We start from the raw sequence: 26,798 nt of genomic DNA, 5'->3' as shown, positions 1-26,798 counted from the left end.
CTGTCAGGAATGTTCCTGGGATCTCAGAGCCTGGCACAGCACAAGGAGTGATCTTCATTATGGTTTTTGAGTGAGCTGGTGGACTCTCAGCCCTCCCTAATGCTGATGTAGCTTCTGGAAGTCACTGCCAGCCACAGGAGGACACGTGTGGCCTGTTTGGGCTTGGGAGTGGAAACGATGACCAAGCCTGACCGCCTGCAGTGCCACATGCCGCCCCGTTATCTGTGCGCTCCGTGCATGGTGCTGCTCCGACACGTAAAACAGCATCACTCAGAAAATGGGAGCTGTAACGCTTTGTACAAACCTAATGTCTCTCACAGAGTAGCTGTGATCTTTGTGTCTAATTGATGTCCTAGTTTACCAGCTTGTTCTTCTTCCAGTCATGGCTCTTGGACACAAAAAGGCTTTGCAGTAACTTTGTTATGTGAAATCCACCACTAGGCAATAAATCAGTACCTTCCACTTTCTTCTCTGATGGGTCAAATGCCAGTTTCTTTTAGGTTTTAATTAAAAGTTCCCTTATTAATCAAGCTGTTAATGTGTACTGCTGTTGATAATTGTTGAGCAGAGGATGGTGGGCACAGGAATTCACTTGTGCATGGGGAGATTACAAAACAATTAGTCGGGGCACTGCTGGCAATCTCAGCACCGCAGCACAGTTTGTCACCCAGGGTGCCAGCGCAGTGGTCCAGCACGTCCCTGCCCCGGCCCCAGCACTGCACAAGATGTGCTGCTGTACTTCATTTACTCTGTTCACAAACATGTCAACATCTCTTCAACAAAAATGTCTTACAAGAAAGAAATTAAACCAGCCATAGTGGTAATATGCGAGAACATATATTTCCTTCCCACTCACATGGAATTCTCTAGTCAACAGAGTGGCTAAAAACTCCTCTTCATCCCAATGCCGACCTTCCTGGCCCGGGCTTCCCATCAACATCTGTTGGAGGAAATGTCTCTCGGAGCACATCCAGTGTCACCAGCAGACTGTGTTCCAAAGCTGAGCTTATTTCAAAGGTGAACATGCCATGAATGTCCTGGCAGTCGTCTTCTCACTTCCAGTTTTATCCTATAAGTGATGGTAGTTGTAGTGAAGGAATAGAGAGAGAGAAGTGACTTCTGAACAGGAATAGAGGATGTAAGTTGGGCTTGATGTATCAAAGTCTTACATTTATAACACTTTAATACTCACACAGTGAAACAGAAGATGGTGGAACTATCCGCTGTGCGCTGGCACTGTGTGGCCTGCCTTTTCAGCAGGGCTGCAGCCAGGCTTTTTGTGCTCGTGTGTCTCATGGGAGCTGCTGGTTCTGACCTGAAATAAACCGTATGCACCAGGACTAGGAAATAATAGCCTTACAAAAATCTCTTGGACCTGCTACTCATTTGAGCCACAAAAGGGGAGCTGCCAAGTTGCTCTCATAAATATCAAAAAGTTAAATTTGGTATGGAAATAAGAGCCAGAGTGATTAAGAATTGATTTGCAAAGCAAGGATTACAAACTTGTTTGTTTTCTCACACCTGCTCTCCCCTTCACCAGTACAACAAAGGCATATCTAATGCCCCTTTCCCCAGTGGGATAGTGCAGCCAGGGAATATGATCAGCTGAGGCTTTTCAGATCACATCACCATTTGCCCAATTATACCTAATGACAACACATTGTTCCTGCAAAATGCGTCTTTATTCCTTGGTAGGTCACATTTCCTTTCAGCCTTTTACCTATTGATCCAGCAGTACTTCATGTAGAACAAACTTCTTTGCTGGGAAGTCTTGTTTATGAGACCAGAAAGATCTTCTGTGTCATCTTCTCAATGTCTGACCAAGTCAGTGAGAGAAAAACCTTCTTGTGTGGAGCATGACAAATTTTAGCCATCTGTGTAAAACAAGGCAATAAACAGAACATCTATATGACTTGGGCCATACAGATAACTCATGTTCTGTGTTCACAATTTCTACTTGCTGCTTTGATTTCATAAAGCATCTTCAACCATGTGAAGAAGGTGCCTGCACTACAGAGCACTTAAAGTAAAAGATCGTTTTAATCTTGGACTCTGAGTAGGTATGTACTCACTTCATTACAGAAAATGAGATAGTTGCTGAGCAAAGCTGCAGCATCATGAAGCTTGAGGCATATTTACTTCACTTTTTTGTGTGGGTGGAAGGGCTTGAAGAAAGCTGGTAAAATGATGTATCCCTAAATAAAACATTTTTGTGTCTGTCTGAGCATTCGTAACTACAGGTACAGGCTGATGAGTAAGGGCAGGGTTGGATTCTGATTGCTCTCACAAATGGTCTCCTTAGTCATTTTTAAAACCATTTTTAAACTTCATAATTATCACGCTAGCTCATTACCGTCATTCAGCATTTCTGGTGGGGTACACCTCAGCCCACTGCTCTGGTCTCCAGACTCTTGCCGAAATGAAAAATGCATCCTTGCCCTTTCCAGAGTAATCCTGCTCTTTGCCTGGCGCAGCTGTGATGTAGTTCCACTGCTGAGAGAATAGTTTCCGTTTGGGCCAGCACACGACTCCTGTTTTCAGTGTCTCCTCTGCTATGGAACACGAGCATTACTGTCACCCTCCTGTCCCTTTTCCCAGCTCTCCCATGGAGTGGCTGGATCTTCTTCTATTGACTTGAGTGATTTTATTGTGTCTGTTCCTCAACCAGATGAACTTTGAGACTGAGCTACCCATCCAGCCAGCAGGTCTGACAGTCAGAGAAGTTATTTCTCAGAGCCTGCACTGGTATAATTGAGACCGGTGTCTGGCCTAGTGGGACTCAGAGAAGGAGCTCTCACAGGAGCTGTTTTTGGAGGCGCGAGTCGCAGTTTGGATGTGCCGTGCATGCGGTAATTCCTGACCGCTTCCCTCGGGCAGCGCAGCACACACAGCACGTTATGGAGTCTGGACGTGCTCTGCAGTGTGTGCTGCACGTGCCGGTGTCCCACAGGCCTTGCTCAGGATCCTCCAGGATCGATTGACGGGGGGTTGATGTCAAACACCAATCCCCTTCAGTCAGAATCCCTCTTTCCTACTTAGATACTGAGCCGATAGAAACAAAAAATTAAGTTGAAGAAGAGTTATTTTATCTAATGACACTTCATCTCCCCTAGCACGAATAGAAATCATACATTTTATTGCTGCTTTTGGCTTCTATCTGTGCTTGCGTTTTCTCATTTCTTACTACGTACATGGATCTAGAACAAAAGGCTCGATGAACCTAAATTTCTCAGGATGTCCCCTTAAATTGGTAATCTTACACTACTCAATTTAGTATTTAAGATTTTCAGCCTCATCATTATTGTTGACCTTCCTTCCATAATTTCTGCTGAAGTACTCCCAGTACACTGGGCTCCTTATTGTAAGAATATTCAGTTTTGTTCTCACAAAGGTTCTTACCAGTAAATTGAGCTGGGGGAGAATACGTGGACTTTGTACTTCCCTATGGAGCCTGAAAGCACCGAGTCTCTGAGAAATGCCACTGAGTCCACCGCACCTGCCTGGACCCTTCTGTCTCCTCCAAAGGCTTCATTTTCTGCATGCATCCCCAGAAAGATGGCAAACCTGGCAAGTTTTACTTACACTGAAAAATGGAAACATGTTTTTTCTCTCCCAGTGTATGAGAACTAGGAGTTCAGCACTCACTGTCACAAAGAGAGAAACTCATTATGCCACCAATCATTCCTCCCGAGCTGTGTGTCTGAGTATTGATCCCGTGTTCCTGAGTCAGTAAACCCTGCAGTTGATCATAACCATTCTGGGACATCTCATTCCAGTGGCTGGATCAATAACGCCTCTCATGGCCTCCTGCCGCGTGCTCCTGTCCTGCCTCGGCACCTCTGCATCCCCTGCTGCTCGTCAGGAGCCCCATGAAACCGTCTGCCGTGGTGGGGAGAGTGCTGCCAGCCGCTTCTCACTCATTTAGGGCTCGCCCGGGACACGATGTGAAGCTTTGGATGTGCAGCATTTGTAATGAACATCGGCAGCAGCTCCGCGCTGTCCCACACCCTGAGGCGGAAGATTTCCCCTCCGTGTCACGTCAAGTCTGGCATAACGCCTGTAGGATGCTTGTCCCCGGCCAAGGCTCAGCTGCAGTGCCCGAGCGTGCGTGCAGGGCCGGGCTGGTGGTGACCGGGTCACCGGGCGTTGTGGGACACGGTCAAGCCAGCAGGCCAATCTGCACAGTGTTGCACAGCCTTTGTGGAGCAGGCTGAGGAGCAGCCTGTTCAGTGCTCTGAAACCTGGTGCATCCCTAGGTGCTGTAAACTGAGCGAGGTTGAAAATCAGGTGCACAGCTTTTAAAAAGAGAATTCTGCGCTCTTCTTTATTTAGCCTGGAAATGAAACTGTCACAGCCCTTTTTTATCCTGCTGGAAAAACCACTGGTGTTTCTCTAAAGCCTTTATATCAGTATCTTGTCTTCTACAAGGGCAAATTTTGTTATTGCTACTTTAAAACGCAGAAAACTGAGTTACACCAAGGTATTGTGATGTCATTCCTGTCTGTAGAATGTAATCTTAATTGTGGACTAAAATATGCCAAATTCAGATGTTTCCATCCAGATGTGAACTTCATAAGCTGAATGCATCACAAAATTCAGCATCAGGTGCTTCCCTCAGACCATCTTTCCATTCACCGATTCTCTGCACTTCAGGGCACACAGCATAACGCTGTTCTCAAGCCACTCTATTCCATTGTTCTCATATACACAGTTAAAATGGAAGACAGGGAAAAAAAAAAAAGGCAGAAAACAAGGACTTCCTGCATTCTTGCATTTCTCTTTTTTTTCCCCCAGCCCGATTTGTGCTTCTAGGCAGATTGTGTATATTGAGCTCACATAGCACAGCCAAAGCAGAGCCTACACCAGCCGTCTCTTGCAAACGAAGAGAATATGCTCTGTACCGGTCCGTACTTCACAGTCTGTTCCTGAATCACTCAAAGATCTGCAGCTGCCACATTTCAGCTGCATCCCAGTGGAAGCTGCATTTCAGTGGATAAAAAGTTCTTAGGAATTTCAGCTGAAGTTTGCAAAGAACTTTGTAGAGGGAAAATGATGCGAAAATGCATTTGTGAATTATAATAATAATAGGTTTGTTTATTGACTTCTAACTGACATAAATGTCTCCATGTTTCCTGAATCTGTCTTAGCAGTAAACTGGTGTGAATAAACCCTGTTTTTACTACCCCCCCATGTCTCTGTCTGTAACTCGCTGTTACAGGCTTAGCTCCTTGCGTGGCTGCAGGTGAACATGAGGAGTGAGGAGGCAGAGCAGCTGTGTTGTCCGTGTCCCCTAAATGAGGGCCCTGCTGCCAGAGTTTCCTCAGCCACCACCTCAGTTCAGCATTCTTCCCATTCTTCTCCAACAGAACAATTAAACCATTTCTCTCTTGATTCTCAGGCAGGAGTTCAATGCAACTAAGTTTGAGTTGAAAATGCAAACCCAAGGAAAACTGCAGTAATGGTGTGAAAGAAAAATGGTGGAAATGGCTAGAATGGCTACAGATCAGATAAGAGCTTGGGGGTTTTTTACAGGAAATAATATAGCTTCCACTTCCACGTCCAGGGTACAGTTCTGTAGTAAGCAGTAAAGGACCAATATAAAATTATAGCCCAGACACTAGATAGGAAACAGGTTTCAGCCCTAATTTGAGTGTGCACTTGTCTGGGAAGTTGTCAGCATCTGCAGTTCTGGTCTGACCTTTCTTTTTTTGTGTGTGTGTCAGTGTCTTCATGGCACTCACTGTGTGCAATAGTAGTGTCTTTCTGCTGCAGATTAGTCATGCCAGAGTGAGCTATGGAGGTTGCCTGTGTTTCCGGAGGTCTGTCATGTAGGTACATCCTGGGCAGCTACATCCTAACCCTTTCGTTCTTCTTTGTTCCCCAAAGAAATAAAATTGTTTTTTGTCAACGCCTAAAAAAGTGGTTCTGTATCGCCCAGGTGAAAGCCGGGAGCTCTAAGCCGATGGGAAAAACAAAGCGGCATCACAACATGAGAGCTCTGTGAATTCTATATATGCTGGCATCGTTCTTGGTGATCGCCAGGGCCGTCAATTAAAACAGGAGGTATAATACAGCCCCTGGAAGTGGTGTGTCCAGAAACGGCAGTGATGGACGCCTCATGCTTGGTGTTGTGAGCAGTCGCAGGTGCCGTACGAGACCCCTTCAGGAGCGCTGGAGGGCACTTCCCCGCGGGGCTCTGCGGGGCTGCGCAGCGGCTGCTCAGCGCACATCGGCCCGTGTGGTGGGGTTTGTGTCTGCGGGGCGGGAGGAGCTGCCGGGGGGGCGCTGCGGGCGGAGCGGGGGTGCCCAGGGCAGCCCCCCGGGACGGGACGGGGTGGCGTGGGGAGGGGGCTCCCGGGGCAGCCCAGCTGCAGCGAGCGGACAGGAGCAGGAGGTGGCACTGCTGGGTAAGAAAAGTGCGTTTCACACGGGCCGATTCTGACGCTCCTATTTCTTGCCGGAGCTGTGCTCACCACGGGGAAAACCTGGGGGGGTTTCCCTGCAGTTCTGTGGAGACCGCCGGGAATCAGGAGCGATCTGTCCACGGGACAGGGACAGGGACAGGGACAGGCGGCCCTGCCACCTCAACCCCTCCGTGCGTCTGTGGAACACCTTCTGCAATTCCAGGTACAGAAAGGGTCTGGTACTGACAGGTGCTGAGTGCTGAGTCCTTTCTGCTTCAACAAGAAGTGCTAAAACTCAGCACCTGCAGAACCAGACCTAAAAAAGAGGAGGATCATTCAGCCTACAAAGGCATTTGCCCTGTTGAGCTGCGAGCCCGGGCTGTTGCAGCCTGTGCTGTGCACGTTTTGCCTGGGCCTGACTCTGCGTGGGAGGGGAATGACTCTGTGAGAGCTGCTGTGGTGCTGGCTCCTGAGCGGAGCTCTGAGGGCTGGACCCTGCAAGGGGCCGAAACGAGGAGCTGAGGGAGGTCAGCACAACCTGGATCAGCAGCAGAGTCACTTGGCAGTGTCTTGGCCTTTGCTGCTGTGAAATGCTTGAACCAAAGTCAACACTTTACAAAGCAAGTAAATAATATCTCATTTGTGAGCCAAAGCAAATAATAAAAGGAGTGTCTGTCCCAGAGATACTGCATTTGGTCTTCTCTGGCAAGTGCCACTGAGCATCATCAATTTGGAATGAGCACTTTTCTCTCCTGGTTCTCCTGCTCCGGTTCAGGACATTTGCAAGTCATCTTTGCCTTGTGAACTATCACTCACATCTTCCCAGTCCCTGTTTGGTTGGTGTTGGTTCTGTGGGAGCCTTGCTGTGCCTTTCCTTAGCTGCTGAATCTGGAGATGGCCCCAGGCAGAGTCTGTTGGGGCAACAAAAGGACTTTTCTTAACTGATGAGTAGAGTGTGAGGTTTTCCATTCCAGCATCAGAACTTAGTACTACTGGTGGTTTCCTTTGCAATAGCTACAATGTTTGCTTGATGAGCGTCAGAGAGGGGATCTGTATTTTTAATCATTGATATTAGTGATTTTACTTTCAGTGTAGGAACTTTAATGTTGGGCTTGATTACTCACAGGAGGCAGAGCGCTTTGAAAACCAAAGCGCATTACTTTTCATCATATTGTTACATTAGACCATTATCCAGAGAATGAGGTGAGCCATTCAGGAAACTCTTTGTGAAGCTGCTGGCCTGACAGTCGAGCAGCACAAAGAGGGTCAGCATGCAGGCGTTGAGAGAAGGATTCCTTTCTCTCCTCCCCTCCCTCATTCCTACTGATCTGGAAAAGAATGTGATAATGCAGAAATGAACTGTCCTCCTTATTCTGCGGGGCCAATAGTGGTTTGAGCCTAACAGTCCATTGGTTTATTACTGTAATTCTGCTGATGCCGGAGAAACGCACCAGCAGAGAAGGCAGCCTGGTGACCCGCTACTCGGTGGCATCCTCTTGTGGAAAGGAGCAGAACAACCTTCTTGAGAAGTTCCACGAGTTTTCTTAAGCACTTAGCCAGGCGTTTGCTATTGTCCCTGCTGCTGTAGTGAATGGCAAGGCGATCATACTTTGCACGTCCGTGAGCCACTGGCCCCAGTGCTTGAGAAAGGCTCAGCCTGCCTTCAGCTCAACATCACGGGTTGTAATGCAGCATCTCCAGCTGCAGAGGGGGCTGATCACATTCAGCTCAAGAGAAGAGCTATGAGGCCGACTTGCTTAGAAATCCCACATAGAAAAGGCTACATTTTTAGTACTATTTGCATTAATTACTTTTCTTTTATTAACTTCCTTGGCTGGATTGGAGCACTTGCAAGAGACACAGCACTTTGCAAATGAAAGTACATTATTTTTCATCATATTATTGCATTACACCATTATCTAGAGAGTAAAGTGCACCCTTCAAGTTATAACAAGCTGTAATTTCATTGAAGGCTCCCTAGGATTTCTGGACCACAGGAGCAAAGCTGCAGCAATTTAGTCACAAGAGCCAGAAAATCAAATCACAACCCCTTTAAAACCCAACTGGGAATATGCTATCGCTCTGCTATACCTTGGGTTGGATTAAGTGTTTCTGATATGCTTGGAACTGGATAGATTGTACCTTTTAAGGACATTTCAAGCCAGAGTAACCATTCAGAGCCAACCTGGCATCACTGTCCTTTCCTGCTTCTTTTTCCTTGCTGGTCCCAATTTTGTTACATCTGTACTCAAATTTGGTGTTTCCAACATTGTTACATAGGTAATTTTGGCCTGATAAGGTGTTATTGATACATGGCCTTGCACTCCACCTCGCTTCTGACCCTATGATCCCTGCTGGTTATATTTAACTTCCATTATATGCTTTTTGAACAGAATTATCTTACTTGAGCCTTGATAGCCCTGCCTACTCCTAATTAAACCCAGTCTGTGTACCGGAGCGATGACACACCGTTAGTGCTCACACCGCTCTGCTGCCCTCGCACAGGTCCCACCAGAGCCCTCAGCTGGCTTGGGAGCCCAGTGGACACTTGCCCACAATAGCACTGAGGAGTCACCACTCGTGAACTGGTCAGCATTATTGATTTGGTCCTGCAGCAGTTTTAGTTACTTAACCCATGGTACTATAACAAGCCTTTGTATTAGAAAATTCTGTAAACCGGATTCCTAAAGGCTGTTTTAGATTGCAAATCCCAAAACAGAGCCACCCAGAATCCCTAATAGCATTTGAAATTATAAGCCACAAAGCATCCAGATAAGCACATGGGCTGACAGCATCCTTGTTGCAGTGTGCCTGACGCCGTGTCCTTGAAAGCAAACAAAACTTGCCTCCCCGAGACCTGAGCTGCGTGGGCACAATTAGAGGTATAATACTGGCTGCAAAATTCCGTCCCAGTCCGTTGGAATCCAGTTGGCCCCCAGCATGTGGCAGCTGCTATGTGAGACAATTCACACTGTGGTTCAAAGGCCGCATCTGCCCGGTCCTGCCTTCCCGGCGGCCTTTCCTAGGGCTCCGTGCTGCCTTAAACCCCAATCGGAGATGACTCAGTCTCCATCCGAATGGGTATTTGGGTCTTGCTGTGTCACAGCTTCCAGTGGAATAGTCTCAGAGAACTTTTGTCTCCTGTATTATCCAGTCTTCTCAGATTTACCCAATTAACAGGTGTCATTTTGCCATGAAAGCACTGACATTGCACGTGTGTTTGTGAAAATCCCCCTAGCAAGCTGCCCCATCCTGCCCTCCGTCCTGCCCAGCAGTGGGCTGTTTTCAGCTGAGCCCCACACAAAGACGCTTTTCTTCCCCTTCCCCTTTTTTTAACGGTGAGCTTTGCAGCTCAGCACTTCTTATTCCTGCCATGATAGCAAAAGCCACGTTCTCATGACTGCTGACGCTTCTGCCAGAGCATGCCAATGAAGGTTAAAAGATATGCCAAAGCAGCTGCTGTTGTATTTGCAGGCGAGGTTCAATGTTCTGCTTTATTTCTTATTTTCAAAGAATGGCTACAGTTTCTTCCTGGTCTGAGGCAACTGCTGGTGTGGTAGAATCTGTCAGAGAGCAGTAACTTACTTAACCTGAACAGCTTTAAAATTATTCTCCCATCTTTCAGTATGCATTACCTCATTACATATTTCAAATGTACAGGTCTAGCTTTGTGCTTGCACACATGAGTTACTTGAATTACTCTTTCTGCATGCAATGTTATGCATGAAATGACGCTGACTGCATGCCCAGGTTTGTGCCCATGGAACTGTACATACCCAGGGCCACAGGAGCCCCAGGGCGCAGGCATGGGGTGTGACCGGCCACCTGTCCCTCAGCAGAGAAATGGAAAGATTGCTGAATCCAAAGTGCAGTTGACATAATGGCAGGTAAGTCAGAGAAAAGAACACACTTGTGGATTTTCAGGGCCTCTTTCTTACCTGTAAGGAACAGAGATTGGGTTTCCTTTCTCACGTGAGACAGGAATTCAAGACTTGTCTGACTCTAAGCACTGCACGTGGTGGCCAAACAGGCCCGTGCTGAATTACGTCTTAGTAATAATTCCTTCACTGTGAGAACACTGCGAAATGGACTGGATCACAGGCACATTGGCAGGCAGCTGTAACGTAGCCGTGTCTTCTGGTGCCAAGCAAGAAGGGATGAAACTGGCGTGTGCACGTGAATCAGGTTTCGGGGGACGGCAGCCACAAAACAAAACAGGCCTCCCTGAGAGCTGATGCTGAATTAAAGGCACATTTTTTCCAGGTCAGATCAGCAAAGATTCGTCACCGTTCTCAGCAAAACTGCCCTCCTGAGCTCGTGTTTCTCTCTGTGACAAACTCCTTGGTGGCTCAAGCCCTTATTCACCATCTCTGGCAACACAGCTGCTGCCTGCTGGTGCTTCTGAACTGGGATCGCAGCTGTCAGGCCGGGTTAGTTTCTATAGTGACTGGAGATTAAAGAACTAAGATTTAATCTGAATGTGATTTATCAGTCCATTGCATTCAATTCATCTAGTTATTTCATGTACATCTTCAGTCTGCTACTTGGATTCTTCCCAACAGCTCCGTATTGAAAGAGCAAAAATTATACAAGGACAGGGCCAAAAAAACCCCAAACATCTGGAGGCAAAATGGTTCCTATGGACAGGGTGGGGACGCTCATGTCACTGAAGGGCCTGGCCAGCAGACCAAGGGTGGCACCGTACAAACCGACCAGGGTGGTCTAAGTCATGTTTTGATGAAGGCGTGGAAGGTAAATCTCATCAGTCCACAAGCTGGCTCTGTCCCCTGCAGGAAGAAGCACAAAGCCCCTCCTGAGCTGCAGCCTCACGCGAGCTGCTCGCTCTGGTTCCAGCCCAGTCCGTGGTGGGACTGCCCGTGTGGCCGGCACGAGGAGCCGCGCAGAGCGGCACCGGCGCAGAACACCGCGGTCCGCGCCGGCACAGGCTGCCACGTGCGACAGACACCAGCCAGGCCCAAAGCGTTTTCTCCGGTGCGAGGAGTGAACTGATTGTAAGTTGGTTCACGGATCACTGGAAACTCCGGAGCTAGCTCAGATACATGTCCAAACACAGCGCCTGTAACCAGTGTGGGCTCCTGTCCACCGACACACGCAGGTGTGCAGAGCTATCGGCTATAAAAGCCGTCTCCTGAACATCTGTTTGTAGAATTCCAATGTTCCCCTCTTTGAGTTAGTGAATGTAAAATATTTTTTGAAAATTAATTACTCAGTACAAGATCAAATATGTAGAAATATATTGCAGAAAGTCCTATTGGAAAGCATATAAATAAGGAATCTAGTTAACAAGCCAAAACATCAATAGCCAGAACCTGCAGAGAGGGATAATTGTACTCTAATTACTTCCTTGGCTTCCTGGTTCATCACTTGTTTGTTGTCTAAACCCACAGATTTCCTGTGAACTTTTGAATCTGGTATTTTTAATCATGTTGTAGTTACGAGGCTTTTGTGCTTAAAGCCCAACTTAATGTCAACTGGAGATCTAACACTAACAATTTGTTACTTACTTGGATATTTGTTATTAATTCATAAGAAAAAACGGAATTAATAAATGTTTTGAATATAAATGCCGCCATGCATGCTGTTTGTTTACACTGTGCTCTGCAGTTAGGCACTGAAAGTCAGCTGGTCAGGTTCACCTTTGGTCAGTCTCACCTTCTGGTCTCATGCGCTTGGTTATTCAGCTTTGAAAAGGAGGGGAGGGGAAAAATGGTTGAAGAGCGTCCGGAGACGCTGCAGGACCTGGGGGGCAGGGGAGCGGCTGGGGCGGCGAGGCCGGGATTGCAGTGGGAAAGACACCGGCTGCTGTTCATTAACTCTCGAGCTTTATGTGAAAATATGTAAAAAGTAACGAGCACTGCCTTGGAATAAAAGTCAAGCGGTAAAAATTCCAACTTTTTTGAGGCTGAATACATTAACTGCATCGGGCAAATACAGATCAAGTTTTCCCTCGGATCAGGTTCCAGCACGGCGGAGCACGGGCCGCGCAGCGGGGCGGCTCCCGAGTGCCCGTGCGGGCGCGGGCCGGCGCGCAGCTGCGGCGCTGGGAACACGCTCAGACGTCACAACGACGCGGCGCCCTGCGCCGGGCAGGCCCCGGCCGGAGCGGGCAGCGCCCGCAGGGCCCCCCGCCGCAGCGACCGCCGGGCCGCGGCTCCGCGCGGCGGGGCTTCCGGGCGCAGGAGGTGGCGGAGTGGGCGCGGCCTCTTGCCCCCGCCCCTTCCGCCCGACGTCGTCGTGCGCGCCCCGCTCCGCCCCTCGAGGCTGCGCGCTGACGTCGCGCGCGGGCGGGTGGCGGCGCGCGGGGATGGAGCGGCCGCCGGTGACGCGCTCGGGGCCTCCGCGGGGCCGGTGAGTGACCGCGGGCCGGCCCGGGCGAGCCTCTCCCGCTTCCACCCCTGCTGCTCGGCCGCGCTTTCCCGCCCCACCCCCGCGCCGTTCTCCTGGGGCCGGTTCGGAGCCCCGGGAGGGGCCGCGGCCCAGCCGCCTCGGGGCCGCCCGCCCCTCGCAACCTTCCGGCCCGTTCCGGCTCCCGGGCCTCGCTGCCGGCAGCGGCGGGGAGGGGCTGCAGCCGGGGAGCGGCGGGGCCGCTGGCGGGGCCGGGGAGGCCCGGAGCCGCCGGCCCGTCCGCGCGGGAGCGGCTGCGGAGGCGCCGCCGGTTCGCGGTCGGGGCTGCGGGGGCGGCGGCTGCGTGGGGCCGCACTGATGTGTGAGAGAAGCTTGGGTGTATTCTCCACCTGTTCCTTCCCGCTTTAGCTGTCTTGTATGAGGTAATTAAGATACAAATTACTTAATTGTGCTGACATGTGAGCTCAAATTTTGCCATCCTAAAAGCGGAGTTTCAGAGACAGGCCCTTAGAGAACCTCATCTGTGAGCAGTGGCCCCTGAGCTGTCCGAGTACCCAACGCCGTGAGGCATCAGCCGCTGCCGTTGTGCTGTGCCCCGGCAACAGATGCTGGCCAGGACAGCACCTGCGGCCTGTTGGGGCAGCGCTTCCACTGCGGGAGCCACCCAGTGAGGGAACTTAAGGAGGCGTCTTGGTGGGCGGGAGGTGTGAGGGTGTGAACTGAAGGTATAATGGTCTGAGTAGAAGTGTGTGCAAGGAAGAGAGTAACGTTACCACTGTGTCAGGAGCAGCGTCCATCGGCCACAGACCTTCAGTTGAGGTGTTTCTGCGTGGTGGGAGCCCTTAGTGACACACAACCTGGGTACAGCTGTGGCTCTTGCAGTGGTCTGACCCTGGGCTGGTGCAGGAGGGTCCTGGGGCTGGGGAGCAGGCGCTGCTGTCCTTGCTGCTCCTGCTTCAGCAACATTAACGTGTTGCCTTAGCTTCGTGTTTAGTCAACAGGATGATGCTCCTTTGTGGACAGATTATTCTTCTGTCTGGAGGTGTGGAAAGGCAGGTGGACTGGCTGGGAGGATTGTTCCTCTCTCGGTGCTGGGGAACTCTGTCCCCTCTTGTGTCTGGGGACAGTGGGGCTTCCTGGCTTGCAGCACTTGTGCTGCTCAGGGACTGCTCTTTGCCCTGAAGCGCGGCTGGTGGGTCTGCTGGTGTCCCTCCTGCAGCACTGAACGCTGATCGCTGCAGCGTGCTTGGGTGCTGCTCCTTTGCATATTGAGGAGAGCGCACCCTCGTGATGGGGACATGAGTTTCTTTAGAACTAACAGTGGACTTGTGGTAACTCTCTCAGGTGAGAAAGTGGTATTTCAGTACTAGCAGTGAGACTCGTTGAAGTGGTTTGTGGGCAGCCAGCTCTGGGTGGCCGTGCCTGAGCAGGGGCTGGGCCGGGTGATCTCCACAGGTCCCTGCCAACCTCAGCCCTTCTGGGATTCTGTGAACTCAACACAATTTTAATAGTGGATAAACAGCTTTGCAAAAAGGGTTGTTAGGTGAATGAAATGCAGTGTGAAGGTGGCAGGGTAGATATGATTTGTCAGCACTGCTAGGAAGTGAGTAGTCTGGTGTGGTTTAAATATTTAAATTAAAATTCTTAAAACCCCTAAACAGTCAATGCGGGATGTTGTCACAGCACAGTGAACTGGTTCTTTAAGCTTGAATATAAACTCCAAATATTTAAAACTATTCATCCAGCCAGGCATGTTAAAGTGGTCACAGAAGGAAAACAAGGATATGAGTAACTGTTCAGAGTTAAACGTCTTTTTTGCTTTTGGCAAAGTGAGATCTCTCCATACTTTCAGAAGCAATTTATGATAATGCAAAACTAGGTGACCTTTTTTATTCGTAAAGAAGAATCTATTGTTGTACCAGAACTACAAAGGCTTGTATCACAACAACATTGAACAGCTTTGATTTGGAACCTAGATCTGCCATACTGTGTGAAATGCAAACACACAGCAGAAGGTCTCTGCCCCAAAGAGTTTACATTTTGTTAACTTACATCCCAATTAAATAGATTCAGAAGTACACCAGCACTCCGGCATGTTGGTGCTGTGCAGGAAAGGCCTGGTGTGTACCTTATATCCATGCTGTGCTGGACTTCATCACTCTGTGTTGGTCCTTATTTCGAACAGGAGCTCAATAGTCTGACACTGGTCACACAAACATTCCTGGTGAAAATACACAGTGAACATCAAGGTATCTGAGGAGCTGGAGGTTTGGTCTGAAACAAGGCTCTGTTATGATCAAACATCGTGTGAATCCTTAGAGTATTTTCCTCCTTGAGATAGTTTATTAGGTAAAAGTACTCAGAATAGGAGGTAAATTCAGAGGCTGCTTCTGACTTTAAATATGTAAAAGCTAGCAGAAACCTCATATTTCAAATAAGAGTTATTTTCTCTGAAGGAGATGCTGAATCTGTGGTGCTGTTTTGTTGCTTATCAGATGTTGATGGAGTTTCTTACTATGCTTGTTCATTTTGGCAGGTCTTTCTCCTCTACAAAGAAGATTTGTTGCCAAGATTTACTCTGAAAATGACCTACACTACTGACTATAGAGGCCTGCAAATGTAGAAGCTGATAAACTGTCTCCTTCCCTCCTCTGACTTTCCTGTTTCCTGTGGAATTTATACTTCGAAGTATTTTTAAAACTAGACCTCTGTCGAAGACATCTGGATTACAACTGTGAGCATATCTATGCAAAGAGACAACCCAGCCTGAGCAACTTTGAGGTATGTATCCTACTATGACTTACAAGAAAGGGGAAGACAAGGCCATCTGATTCTAGGGTGAAGAGAACTCTAGGCACACATTTTGTAGGTTCAGATTGATCTGCACCGTTATTAATGGTTTTAGCAGTGGAACGTGCACATGCAGAGAGAGGTTGCACGAGCACTGGAGTATCCAGCTGGTGTTGTACGGGGATGACCTTGTTTGAGCCTGCTCTAGGAACACTCAGAGGTTCCTTTCAGAAGAGCTTGTGTTGTGTGACCTGAGTCTCCACTGCTCACCCATTCAGGTCTGAAATGCCATCAAGGTCTGCAGAGATTTTCTTCTTCCAAGCATTTGTCAGACATTAGGTAGTCATTGAAATGCACCTGGGTGGCAATGGTGGCTTCTCTGCTTGGTTAGATCAGGTGTTCAGATGAACCCAGAAGATACCTTCCTTGGACTGGAACACATATTCCGTGAAGGCTGGAGGAGGGGCAGGTCTGTCCTGCTCCCCGCGCACAGGTCCCAGCGCAGTGCTCTCACAGTCCCAGGGGAATCTGCCGGGCAGGTGCCAGACCAGCAGAGCTGGGTGGGCTTGGCCTTGGGCCGTGCAGCTTTGTCCCACCTGGTAGCAGGGTGGGGAACCTTAGCTGTTTAAGAAGCACAGAAATCCAGTGGCTTGCGCAGCTGTATTTTACCTTGAGGCTGTTAGCTCTGCTTTCATATTGAATTCTAAACCTGGAACGAGGGAGTTGACTGACTTCCTCTGCATGGGCTTGGAAGAGGCTGCTGTGCGCTGATAACATCTGTTGACTCTCCTTCGTGACCTCCTTGGACCTGGTTATGTTTTTGTGGCGTAGGTGATCGTGCTGACATGCCAGGGTGCTGGCAGTCTTGTCAATTAATGGCACGTTGCAGTGAAAGGCGGCCAAACACACCTCTGTCTTCTAGAGGAGGCTTGATTATTCATTAGTCTTTCTTTTTTTTTTCTTAAAAAAGAAGGGGAAACTAATGTGCTGAAAGTAGATACCTGACTGAATCATTCAGTGTGCTGCGTTGCTGTACAATATGTATTTAGCAGACACACTTTTCTTAAGAGTTTATTCTGAAGCTCCAGTGATTCAGTAAGCCCGACAGTGCTGTTCTGTGGCAGGAGCTAAGATGGGCTGTGTGAGGCCAGTGGGAGTTGGCAGCGAAGCGCTGTGGTTGGGAGGGAGACCCTGACCCGTGCTGCAGCGATTCGTCCCGTTCTCCCCTGCGTGCAGAGCTGGGCTCAGGCGCGACCGCTCGGGAAACGCATCTGCCACGGTGGGCAGAACGTGGTGCAGTAAACTCTGTGTGCTCCTTGGTCTGACCGAGGCATTGCTCTTTGGCTGTGGCAGTATATTAAAATAGTGTTGGGTGTAACATTTTTGGTTTTGTTTCCTGTGAACTGCTTTCTCGAGAACTGGAGAAACACCCTAGAGCTTCAGGAGTGAAATGGTTTGCTGTGCTGCCCATTACAATCTTAGTGCATGTTTTAGGTAGTGTACCAGGGACTTGGATTCTGTAACCCAACTAGGTGCCTTTTTTTAGTTGTATATAAATAAGTTGTGGTCTCTGTAATTCCATCAATTAAAATCAATGTGCATTTCCCCAAAAAGCTGCTGTTCTGTGAAAACTGAACAATTCCTGCAGTAGCTCTGAAAACCTGTAAGAATACATAGATTCTTTGTGTCCCTGACTGCATATCCCTAAGCAACATATTAATCTTTATTTCCTTATCTGTAAGATGAAGTTGATCTACCTTTGTCAAATGTTCTGTGGCATGAAGTTCTGGTGGAGGCCAGTCACTAATGGAGTGCCCTGGGGTTGATACTGCGCCCAGTGCTGTTTAACCTCTTTGTCAGTGGCCGAGGTGGTGGGGCCGGCTGTGCTGTGAGCAGGTTTGCAGCTGGTGTGAGATGAGAAGTTGATGTACCAGATGATGGTGCTGCCCTTCAGAGGGAACTGGAGAGACTGGAGAAATAGGCAGGAATACTATGAAGTTCAACAAAGGGAACTGCAAAGTCCTGTTCCTGGGGAGGAACACCCCCTGTAGCAGGTGGTGTACCCTATATGGGCTGCCCTATATACCTATATACATGCTGGGGCCCAACAGGCTGGAAAGCAGGTCTGCAGAACGCGACCTGGGAGTTCTGGCGGACACCCAGCTGAACAACGGGTCTGTAAGGAGCATTAACATGGGGTTGGTTTGGGCTGTGGTTGTAAGTCTGTATCTCCTCAGGGGTAGGGAAACTTCAGCCTTATTTCAAACAAATCTGCTGCCTTTTTGTGCTGCTTTGAGCAGAGATTTTGTGGATTTTTCTTCATGTGGATTCTGCCATGAATGTGGGAGGAATCATTCTGATTTTGGCTGAGGCTTTAAACGTATGACTGCTAGATTGGCCAGTTTCTTCCTATGGAAATCATGGAATTAACTGCTGTCTTTGTGCAGTTGGATGTGGAGGTGGATATTGAAGAACTGGCAGATTTGTGTGTGTGGCTGCTTAGCTGCACTGTTTGTGCAATTTGTGTGTGTTCTCTCTGAAAAGGCATAATTAGATCTATTAGAAGAAAAGGACCATAGATGGGCATCAGTGCTGTTGTTGCCTCAGTCCCAAGAGTGGAAGCCTTTACTCCTTTTAAAAGCCTTCTCAAGAACATTCAACTTTAGCTGACTAGATCTCACCTTGCAGTGAAATATTTGTTATGTCTGTGCTGAGAAAGGTGATTAAATGTGCAATAGTGGTCATACATCTGGTCTATCAAAACTTGCATTAAAAAGATCCCATATTCATGCACAAGCACTAAAATGAAGCTTGGCGTGCTCAGGATGTGGGCGCTGCTGTTCAGTGAGGGACGCGGGGAGGTCCCGGCTCCTGCTGCGGGCGGGCGGGAGGTCCCAGTGCTGCCGCGAGGTTGGGCTGTGCTGGAGCAGCTGCGCTGGAGCAGCTGCTGGCAGCCTGTCCGTGTGCCCCAGGACGGCGTGCCTCGGGCACGAGGGCTCGTTCCCCTGGTTCATTCTGGCAGCCTGTCCGTGTGCCCCAGGACGGCGTGCCTCGGGCACGAGGGCTCGTTCCCCTGGTTCTTTCTGGCAGCCTGTCCGTGTGCCCCAGGACGGCGTGCCTTGGGCACGAGGGCTCGCTCCTCTGGTTCTGCCTGGCAGCCTGTCCGTGTGCCCCAGGACGGGTGCCTGTGACTGCTCGGGCACGAGGGCTCGTTCCTCTGGTTTTTCCTGGCAGGGACACACGATCTGGGCTGTGTTGTTTCTTGTCTCAAGCTGTGCTTGAGCTACCCGAGACCTGGAGTGGTGACTGTTAAGACACATCATGCCTGTATCCTCTCTGTGTTGGCAGCTGCTGGCAGGTCCGTGGGAAGGAGTGTGGGTGCGGGGGTGTTCGCGGGGTGGTCTTTGGCTGGTAGGTCCTCCCAGTCTCTGTCAGGTGTTGCCTGAAGCAGCGTTTAATGGGCAAACTGAACATCTTGTTTGTAGCACTGCAGGGAGGGACTTGCTAATGCTTAATTAGAAAACAAGAGTAATTTAAACAAACCAGCCCCAGATTAAGGCCATTACTGTTATACTCTTTTAAGGGTTACACTTAATTAAAAGCTGCCTGGACTAGCTCACTTGAATAAAGATCAGGAAGGGCAACTTTCTTCTGAAGAGTGGGGATGAAACTGTCTTATCATGAATATGAAAGACAGTTTGGAAGTGATAGAGCCACGTGAGCCATCAGTTTGTGAGTCCTCTTCTGATCAGAATTTATCTATTTTGCCTGTTTTGCACCACGTTTTAAGCAACACTAATGCAACGAGCTGTCATGTTTTGCAGCCTGCAAGCAGGTTTTTGCAATGGCAATGGTCTTCAGACAGCAGAGCTCTTCTGGTGTCCTCAACAGCGTGGAGGAGACAATCACATGTGAGATGTTTTGTTTCTTGAGAGTCCAGGTTTGGTGTCTGTAGGAGGGGGTCAAATACGATGTTTGGAGCAGACGTGTGAAAGGTCTGGGTCGCGGTAGGGGGATGGTTATCAGTGGTTTGGATTAGTAGACTTTTCCCCATCTTTGGGACTAAATATGGTTTGAGTTAGTCTTTGTAAACTGTTTTAAGTCGAACATGTACTTTTTAACTCATTTGGTACTGAATATCAGTGGCAGGCTTTCATATGCCTGATACCAAGAGCACTGGAATCAATGGCAAAAGCATTGTGATTTTGCTGAGCTGAGTGAAAACTCGATCTGTCTTTCAGTAGGTTGAGTCAATGCTCCTCCAAGATCAGAGAATTAATACTGGTTTTGAGTCATCAGGGGGAGTATTTTACCACTCTCTGCCAGGTTAGTTCTACTTTCTTCTTTCACGAGTCATTGTAAATATGATACTTTCCAAAATTCTGGGCTAAAGCACATGTTAAAATTGCACGTAGCGTGGGTTGGTGGTAGATGATATGCGTCTTTACAAGCCTGCTAATTTAAATTGCTTTAACCCTCTTACAACACCAAGACTGGAATAAACCTTTCCTGTAGAACAAAAGGTGCTGTATCTTGCCAGCTCCTGTGCCGTCATTGTCACAGATGAATGTGCTAGGAGTTAAAATGAGAGGCGAGCTCTTCTTTCTTCTTTTTTTTTTTTTTTTTCAATTGACTAGCATGCTTAAAAGTCTCCCTGTAGTGCCTGAAATAGCTGTAGTGTAACCTTTCGTCTTCCCTTGGAAGTGGAATGAAAATCGCTGTATTTGCGCGGTGCGGCTCACTTGTTCCTGACGTTGGAGTCAGCTTTGCCGGCAGCGTCTCCTGGCAGACAGGCCGGGGGGTGAGCGCAGCTTTGATCTCTTCCACCGGCCCTTCCTCTCCTGAAAAGCTCTTGCCAAAACATTAGGCATGGCCTAGTAATGCTGCATTTTTCCAGAGGCTGGAGAATCTGATCCAGATAATGCAAATGTTAATAGCAAAAGTGGGTAGTAGGAGTGAAACTGACTACAGAAACATTTGAGGAATTCAAGGAATTAAATCTGTTCCAGTGAAAGATTTCTTTAGAGAGGGGGAAGCTAAAAGAAACTGAATTGCTCCTTTTCAGGCCTGGAATTCATTTGGTATTAGAAGGCAGCTTGTTATGGTTGCTGCCCGACTTTGAACAGGCTCCTTTGGGGCTCCTGCCTGTGGAGGAAAATCTGCCCTGGCTGCTCTGAACGACATTAATGAACCAAACACGTCTGCTGCTGGTATCCCTGCAGCAGAAAGGTCGCTGAAATCATTTGCTTTGGGTTTCGTGCGATGTTTATAGCATGTACCAAAACCTGAATGATTCTGTAATGGTACCTCTGCATGGTTCTCAGTTTTGGAGAAGCCTTGACCTCTACTTCATAGCTTTGATTTGGACACCAGCAGAGACACCGAGATACTGGAATGTTCAAAGAGGGATGGAAACGATTTCAGTGGCAATTGGTTGTACTGCAAAGCAGAAGAAACATTTCTGAAAACCAGTCACTCAACTTTAAGCCACTGCAGTTTCCTAATAAACATGGAAAATTACCTAACCTTTGACATTTGTGTCTGTGGTCCTTACTGTGAACTTGTAACTGTGCAGAAGAGCCACTGGCCTTTAATTTCACAGCAATCAGTTAGCAGTACTTCTGACAGGACAACAGGAATTTAGAGATTGTCCATGGGTGATTTTGAAGATGCTTGATTCTGATACGGGCGTATTCAGGAAGATGTTGCTTAAAAAGTAATTGGGAGGAGAAAGGGATCTGTTGCTCAGTAAGAGCACGTTTGGTATCTGCTCATCTGTGACTTGAATGCAATTTTATCTTGTCCACAGGATTAATATTTGAGCTTTCAGGAACAAAAACTGTGTGCATTAGTTTCGTTGGTCAGCAGTATTAAATATAAAATTATAGGAAGGAACTGTTTCAACAGGATGTGAGTCTGAGAAGACGCTGATGTTAAAAAATCACCTTCTGGTATGTCTGTGAACATGCTGCCCTTGCACAGGACGAGTATGTGAACCACTAATGGATGCAGCAGCAGAAATGGTGACTACATCTTGGTGTGCCAAAGCATGACATCTGCTGCTGCAGACCCCTTCGAACTGACTGTTAGTTTATGTGCACGGGGAGGCCTGAGAAAAGGCGACGGTCCCTCTGTCCCCTCCTCTCCAGAGGGGACAATCCTTGGTCCTTTGGGGTGAGCTCAGGGGTCTCCCAGCCCAGCCTATGGACTGTGTGCAGCTGGTTTAGACTTGTGAGGGTTCCAGGGGAGAGGTTGTATGTCCCGTGTTTTGTGTGGGCATAGTGACATTTTTGTCCCTGAATATCTTAAAAATCTTAAGTTGCTCCTTGGTGATGACCGTGGAATTGATACATAAAGACACTGCCAGCCTCTCACTTTATTAACAGCGTGCTGGGGCAGGTTTTTCTGTGCTTCAGTATTCATATAAGTGACCGGTGGTTTATTGTGTAAGTTGTAGGACTATTAAATGAAGAATTGATTTACAGTGCATGTGTCAGTTGACGTAAATAATCCTTTTACAAAAAGAATACAGTTGGGTACCTTTATAAAATTCAGCAGCTTGGCATTCTGAGTTATTCTTAAGCTGGTATCTGTACATATTGCCTTTGAAGGAATCTGAATGTTTTGCTCCGCTATAAAGCGTTTTGTTAAAGTGCCTCCGTTGGTGTTCCTCTTGATGTTTGTCCCCTGTGCAGCTGGTCGGGTTGCTCATGTTCTGCGTGCAGGGCGAGCTCAGGCACAGAGGCCGGCTCAGGAGCTCCTGATGGGCCTGGCAGAGCTGGGTTGGCCGGGGGTCCCGTCTGTCTGTCCTGCAGCCATATGTGTCCTGTTGATCCGTGGTACCAGAGAGGATGCAAGGGGGCAGACATGGCATCGTTCACCTGCTTCCTTCATCACTGCTGGACAATGTTGGGAATGGCTTGAGGGTTTGGGGAAGTCATTAAACAGAAATCAGTAAAACCTATTGTTATCCTGCTATGTTGTTTTTGTCCTGTAACACTGTACAGTTGGCTTAAAGAATAGGCAGTGGGTCTCTTGCTTTGCCCAGCGTCCCCTGTTCTGTTAAAGTGGCAGTTTCTCTCCACCGGTCCATCCCTCCTTGCAGTGAAGAGAGAGAACTCTGTACCCGGAGCACTGTGTGTTAATTCAGTTATTCCTTGGGGCTGCCACTTGCTGCTCGTTCATCAGAGCACCTGGCTCTGGGCTGTTCCCTTTTCTAAGATCTGAAATGCAGAACCTCAACAGAGCTTGCCTTGCTTCACACAAACTTGAAGCTGGTTTTTCCCCTCATCTCCCAGCTGCACGATTTCATATGCTGATTCCTTCTGCTTTTGTGTTTCAGTTGGCTCTTTCAGCCGGACTCTGCTCTTGCACACAGTGCTGTCAGTGTCAGGCTTGTGGCCAGGTGAGGGGCTTTATACGTATCTTTTGTCCCTGTGTTTTCTTTTGGATTCACTAGAATTCCAGGAAATCTTTTCTTAGGTGAATTTTGGGGGAGGAGGAAGAAGAATTATGTCTTAAAAACGACAGGTATCTTTTCTATTAAAAATAATATTGTTTTCTGGTCTTTTTCCCGCCTCTCTTCTGACATCTAACCCATGTTCTTTGCATTTAATTATTTCTTGCATGCCTTTTTCTTCCATTCTTGCACCAGTTCTCCACTCTGACTTTTTAAAAATTGTTCTGTCATAATAGCTAGATGTACCGGTTTCTCCAGATATTGGGCAGGGGTAGCTATGACACTATCTAGTTCTTTTACCTCAAATTGTTTGTTACTGTTGTCTTCCTCTTTGAACATTTTCCAAACCGCAGCCCCCTTGAATTTGACACCCATTCCGGCTTCTTGAGTTCCTCTTTCTGGCAGGATGAGCTGTGAACACCCGGAGCTTTCTCTCCTCATTTGCTCTGCTGCTGTCGCTGCCCAGCAAGGATGCTTTGGAAATATCTCACTCCTGTGGACAGAAATCGCGTGCTAAGATTCCCAGTTCCCACAACATGTGGTTTTCCAGTGTTTGACTATTGCCCCTCTAGTCTTTCTTGCTAAACTATTTCCTTCAATACAGAATCCACTTTGGAATGAGGTTCCGAAAATAATCTGGGATTTCTCAAACTAAGATGGGCTGTTTCTTAATAAAAATCATTTTTCTCCTGAAGCCATTCTTGTCCTGAAGCAACTTGGCTCCTTGGCTGGGCTGGAGGGGTTGGTGGCCTTGGCCTTGGGCAGAGGTGGCCGCTGGGCAGCAGCAGTTCAGCCAAGGTGACAGCGCCTTCCTGGTGATGTGGACCCAAAGGTGCTCGTGTTTCAAACTGCTCACAGTGCTCACGTGCTGTTAGGTGAAATCCAGAAAAACCAGAGCCAGCTGTTTGACCAGAGCATCTGAAGGACTAAATAGGAGGAGAAAATAAAGTCTGTGGATCAGTGTGACCTTGCATGCTGGAGCCCTGACGCCTGCCGGTGCCTCCGGTGTGTGCCGGTGGCCACAAACTCCCAGAGAAAACGTTCCTTCAAAAGAGCTTCTTGATTAACACTATGAGGTTCGGTTTTAACTTCAGTTACATTTGTATCCCTTCAGTTATTTGAAAGAGTTTAAAATAGCTTCCAGAGGCACTTGCATTTAAATGAAAAAAAAAAGATAAAAAATGACAAGTTAGACCCATGCTCACTTTGTTTGTGTTTGTCTGTCCTCTCATTTCCAAGAGCTGCATCTCACACTCCGTTTCTTTTGCAGTTGTGTTCAGTGGAGGGACTACTGTATGTCAGCCATGCTGAAGGGCACATGATGGAGGCAAGTACTGGTTTATATATTCACACTTAGCTAATATTGTGTTTGCTAGTTTCTCTTTTTGAACTGTTTTGTTTCCCAGCGCTACTGTGAAATAATTGCACAAATGAAGGGCTATATTAGCATGTTCTTTGATGTAATAATGTTATAACATTTGCTCAGTGCGATAGTGTATGGAATTGTGAATTTTGTCACCAATGTAGTCTAATCTTGTATGAATAAGAAATGTATGTTCTTAACTTCATGCTATAAAGTACTCAATTTCCTCCCTCAAACAGAATATAAAGGTTGTTATAAGTGAGGAAAAAAAAAAACAAGCACAAAACTTGAATACTAATGCAGATAAATGTGCTAATTAATTCTGCTGGTTCACAGTTCTTCACATTTACAAATAGTTTTTCCCCCAAAAGTAGATACTAGGACAGATAAATAGTTTTAAGATCTTCATGCCAGATGCGCAAATTGAAAAGCCATTGTCAGGCTCAGGACAGACTCATCCCATGGCACAGGAACAGGCAGGTGAGCACAGGCTCCCGAGAGGAGGTAACGTCAGAAACCAGGCCCAGGACGCACGGTGGTGGGACCGGGGTGAGGTACTGGGGGCTGGCGGGTCCAGCTTGCTTTGGAAATTGTCTCAGGGCTCGTTTCAGCAGGTTAATGGTTTCCAGCAGATAAGGCGTGGAACTCTAGTTAGTGATGTTCTTTAAGCTCTGCACATTGCCAGCAGTGAACTGATGGACAGCGTGCAGGACATCAAACAAACACTGGGGAGAGTGTCCTGGGCATCTTTGATGTGAGTCCTGACTGCAACAGGAATTCTGAGGGAATCAGCTGAAATGAAAAAGGCAGTTATGGGTCACCTCTTAGGTTTGTATTTTGTACGACAAATAATTTTGGGACTCTTGCTTTGTAGCCAGTGAGGTTTGTTCACTGAACCATTTGGTCTGTTGTATGAAAAGGAAAATCTAGTTTTGCCTTTTTTTTTTTTTCCCAAAACTTAAATTGAGTGGGGACTTGCAATTCAGCTTTCTGGAAACCTGTTACTTGAAGAAAAAGAAATATTAAGAAAGAGCAAGCTTGAAAGTCAAAGCATAATACTAGTCATAAAGTCACTTGAAGTCATTGAAGAAAATGTTAAGTATGTAAAAATAAAAAGTTGGTTGCGCATTTTTTTTCATTCTGCCACACAATTTCTGCATGAATTTGGGTAAATATGTTTTTCTGGGATGTGGTTTATTACTTTGCATTTAATGTGTTATTGATTAAAGTGGCCAATATCTTTAGGCTCAATGCTTATAACATGTTTCAAGTACTGAGATAAAATCCTGTATGATTCCAGTGTTTTGCTTTTTGTAAGTACTGGATTTCATCTTGCCTCCAGCTGATAGCAATGACATTTGAAAAAAAGAGAGTGTGAGGCAGCTCTTCTGATATTTTTGGATGCCAATTTGGAAAGCATTTTGGAAAATCTGTTTAACCCATTGTGTCAGGTTTCAGATGCACAGAACTGAGAGTGCTCTTGTTGTAACCTCAATGCATTATGTTTCTGCAGCTGTTTTAAGATAAAAATGAATGCTCTCAAATCCCAAACACACATTGCATTCCAAATAAAATGTTGTGGGTTTTTTTAAAGCACGGGCTGCTTTCTCCCAATATTGAGGTAGACCTCTGTGATCTGGTTTCTGTATTTGTAGAAGCCTAACCAAAACTTTCTCCTGCAAGAAAACAGTGATCAGCTTCTGAGCATGCAATCTCACAGTGCTGATGTGAAACCGGTTCAGACACCGTCTCGTTGCCCTCATTTCCGTGGCCCCAGCAGCGCTGCCGTGGGTGCTCAGCAGCTCCTGCCCGGCCATTCCCCCTCGTTCCCCTGCCGTGGGTGCTCGGCTGCCGTGCAGCGCCAGCAGCTCCTGTCCCCGCGCTGGAAAAGCTGTGAAACCCCTGCCAGAGACCGAGCTGCACCTGTGCTGCTGCTCCCCTGCCCACGGGCTGCTTAATCTACCTTTAACAAGGCATTTTGGTTTTCTCGGGGAACTATGGACAAGACTATGCCGATTGAAACCATGTCACTTGCCTGTTTGCTTGAAGACAGATTTTCACATGTCATTGCCAGTGCCATCAGCGGATGCTGGCAGTAATAAGCCATTTCTTACTATTTGGGAATGCATAACTGATTTGGAAATGTTCTGTTTTCTTGCATATATTAAATACTGTGAAGTTAGGCATTCTACAGGAGAATCAGATGGGCAGAGCAGGCATTGCATTTGAAGCACAAAATATCAGACCTTTGTTGAGGAACAAAATGAATTCTGCCAAAGAGACTAACATGCTCTTCTGAAGTTTAACCTCATGTTCTGTTAGATACTGTTATGGGCTTGTTCTTAATAAACCAAACCCCACTGGTTTGTCCTTGCTTCTCCCCCTTTTGAACAGTTTTTCTCCCTGTCTTGCTTTC

At 47.6% G+C, this 26,798-nt stretch overlaps 1 protein-coding gene across 6 annotated transcripts in view; it reads left to right on the top strand.

Annotated features, from left to right (window-relative positions):
- Positions 1-12,691: 12,691 nt before the first annotated feature.
- Positions 12,692-26,798, top strand: part of TMCC1 (transmembrane and coiled-coil domain family 1) — a 78,681-nt gene continuing 64,574 nt past the window's right edge. For 5 of the 6 annotated variants that reach the window (XM_065642361.1, XM_065642367.1, XM_065642362.1 and 2 more), the window contains exons 1-3: positions 12,692-12,773; positions 15,307-15,551; positions 24,290-24,346. Coding sequence is in view for 1 of the 6 variants with exons in the window: in XM_065642367.1 (XP_065498439.1) it covers positions 24,338-24,346 (9 nt within the window). In the remaining 5 variants the exon portion in view is untranslated. Of the gene's footprint in view, positions 12,774-13,064; positions 13,193-15,306; positions 15,552-24,289; positions 24,347-26,798 lie in introns of those variants that run through there. The other variant, XM_065642360.1, reaches the window with a different exon arrangement.

This window comes from Caloenas nicobarica, chromosome 11, assembly GCF_036013445.1.
Source record: "Caloenas nicobarica isolate bCalNic1 chromosome 11, bCalNic1.hap1, whole genome shotgun sequence".
Lineage (NCBI taxonomy): Eukaryota > Metazoa > Chordata > Aves > Columbiformes > Columbidae > Caloenas > Caloenas nicobarica.
This window is presented reverse-complemented; position numbering and strand designations above follow the sequence as displayed.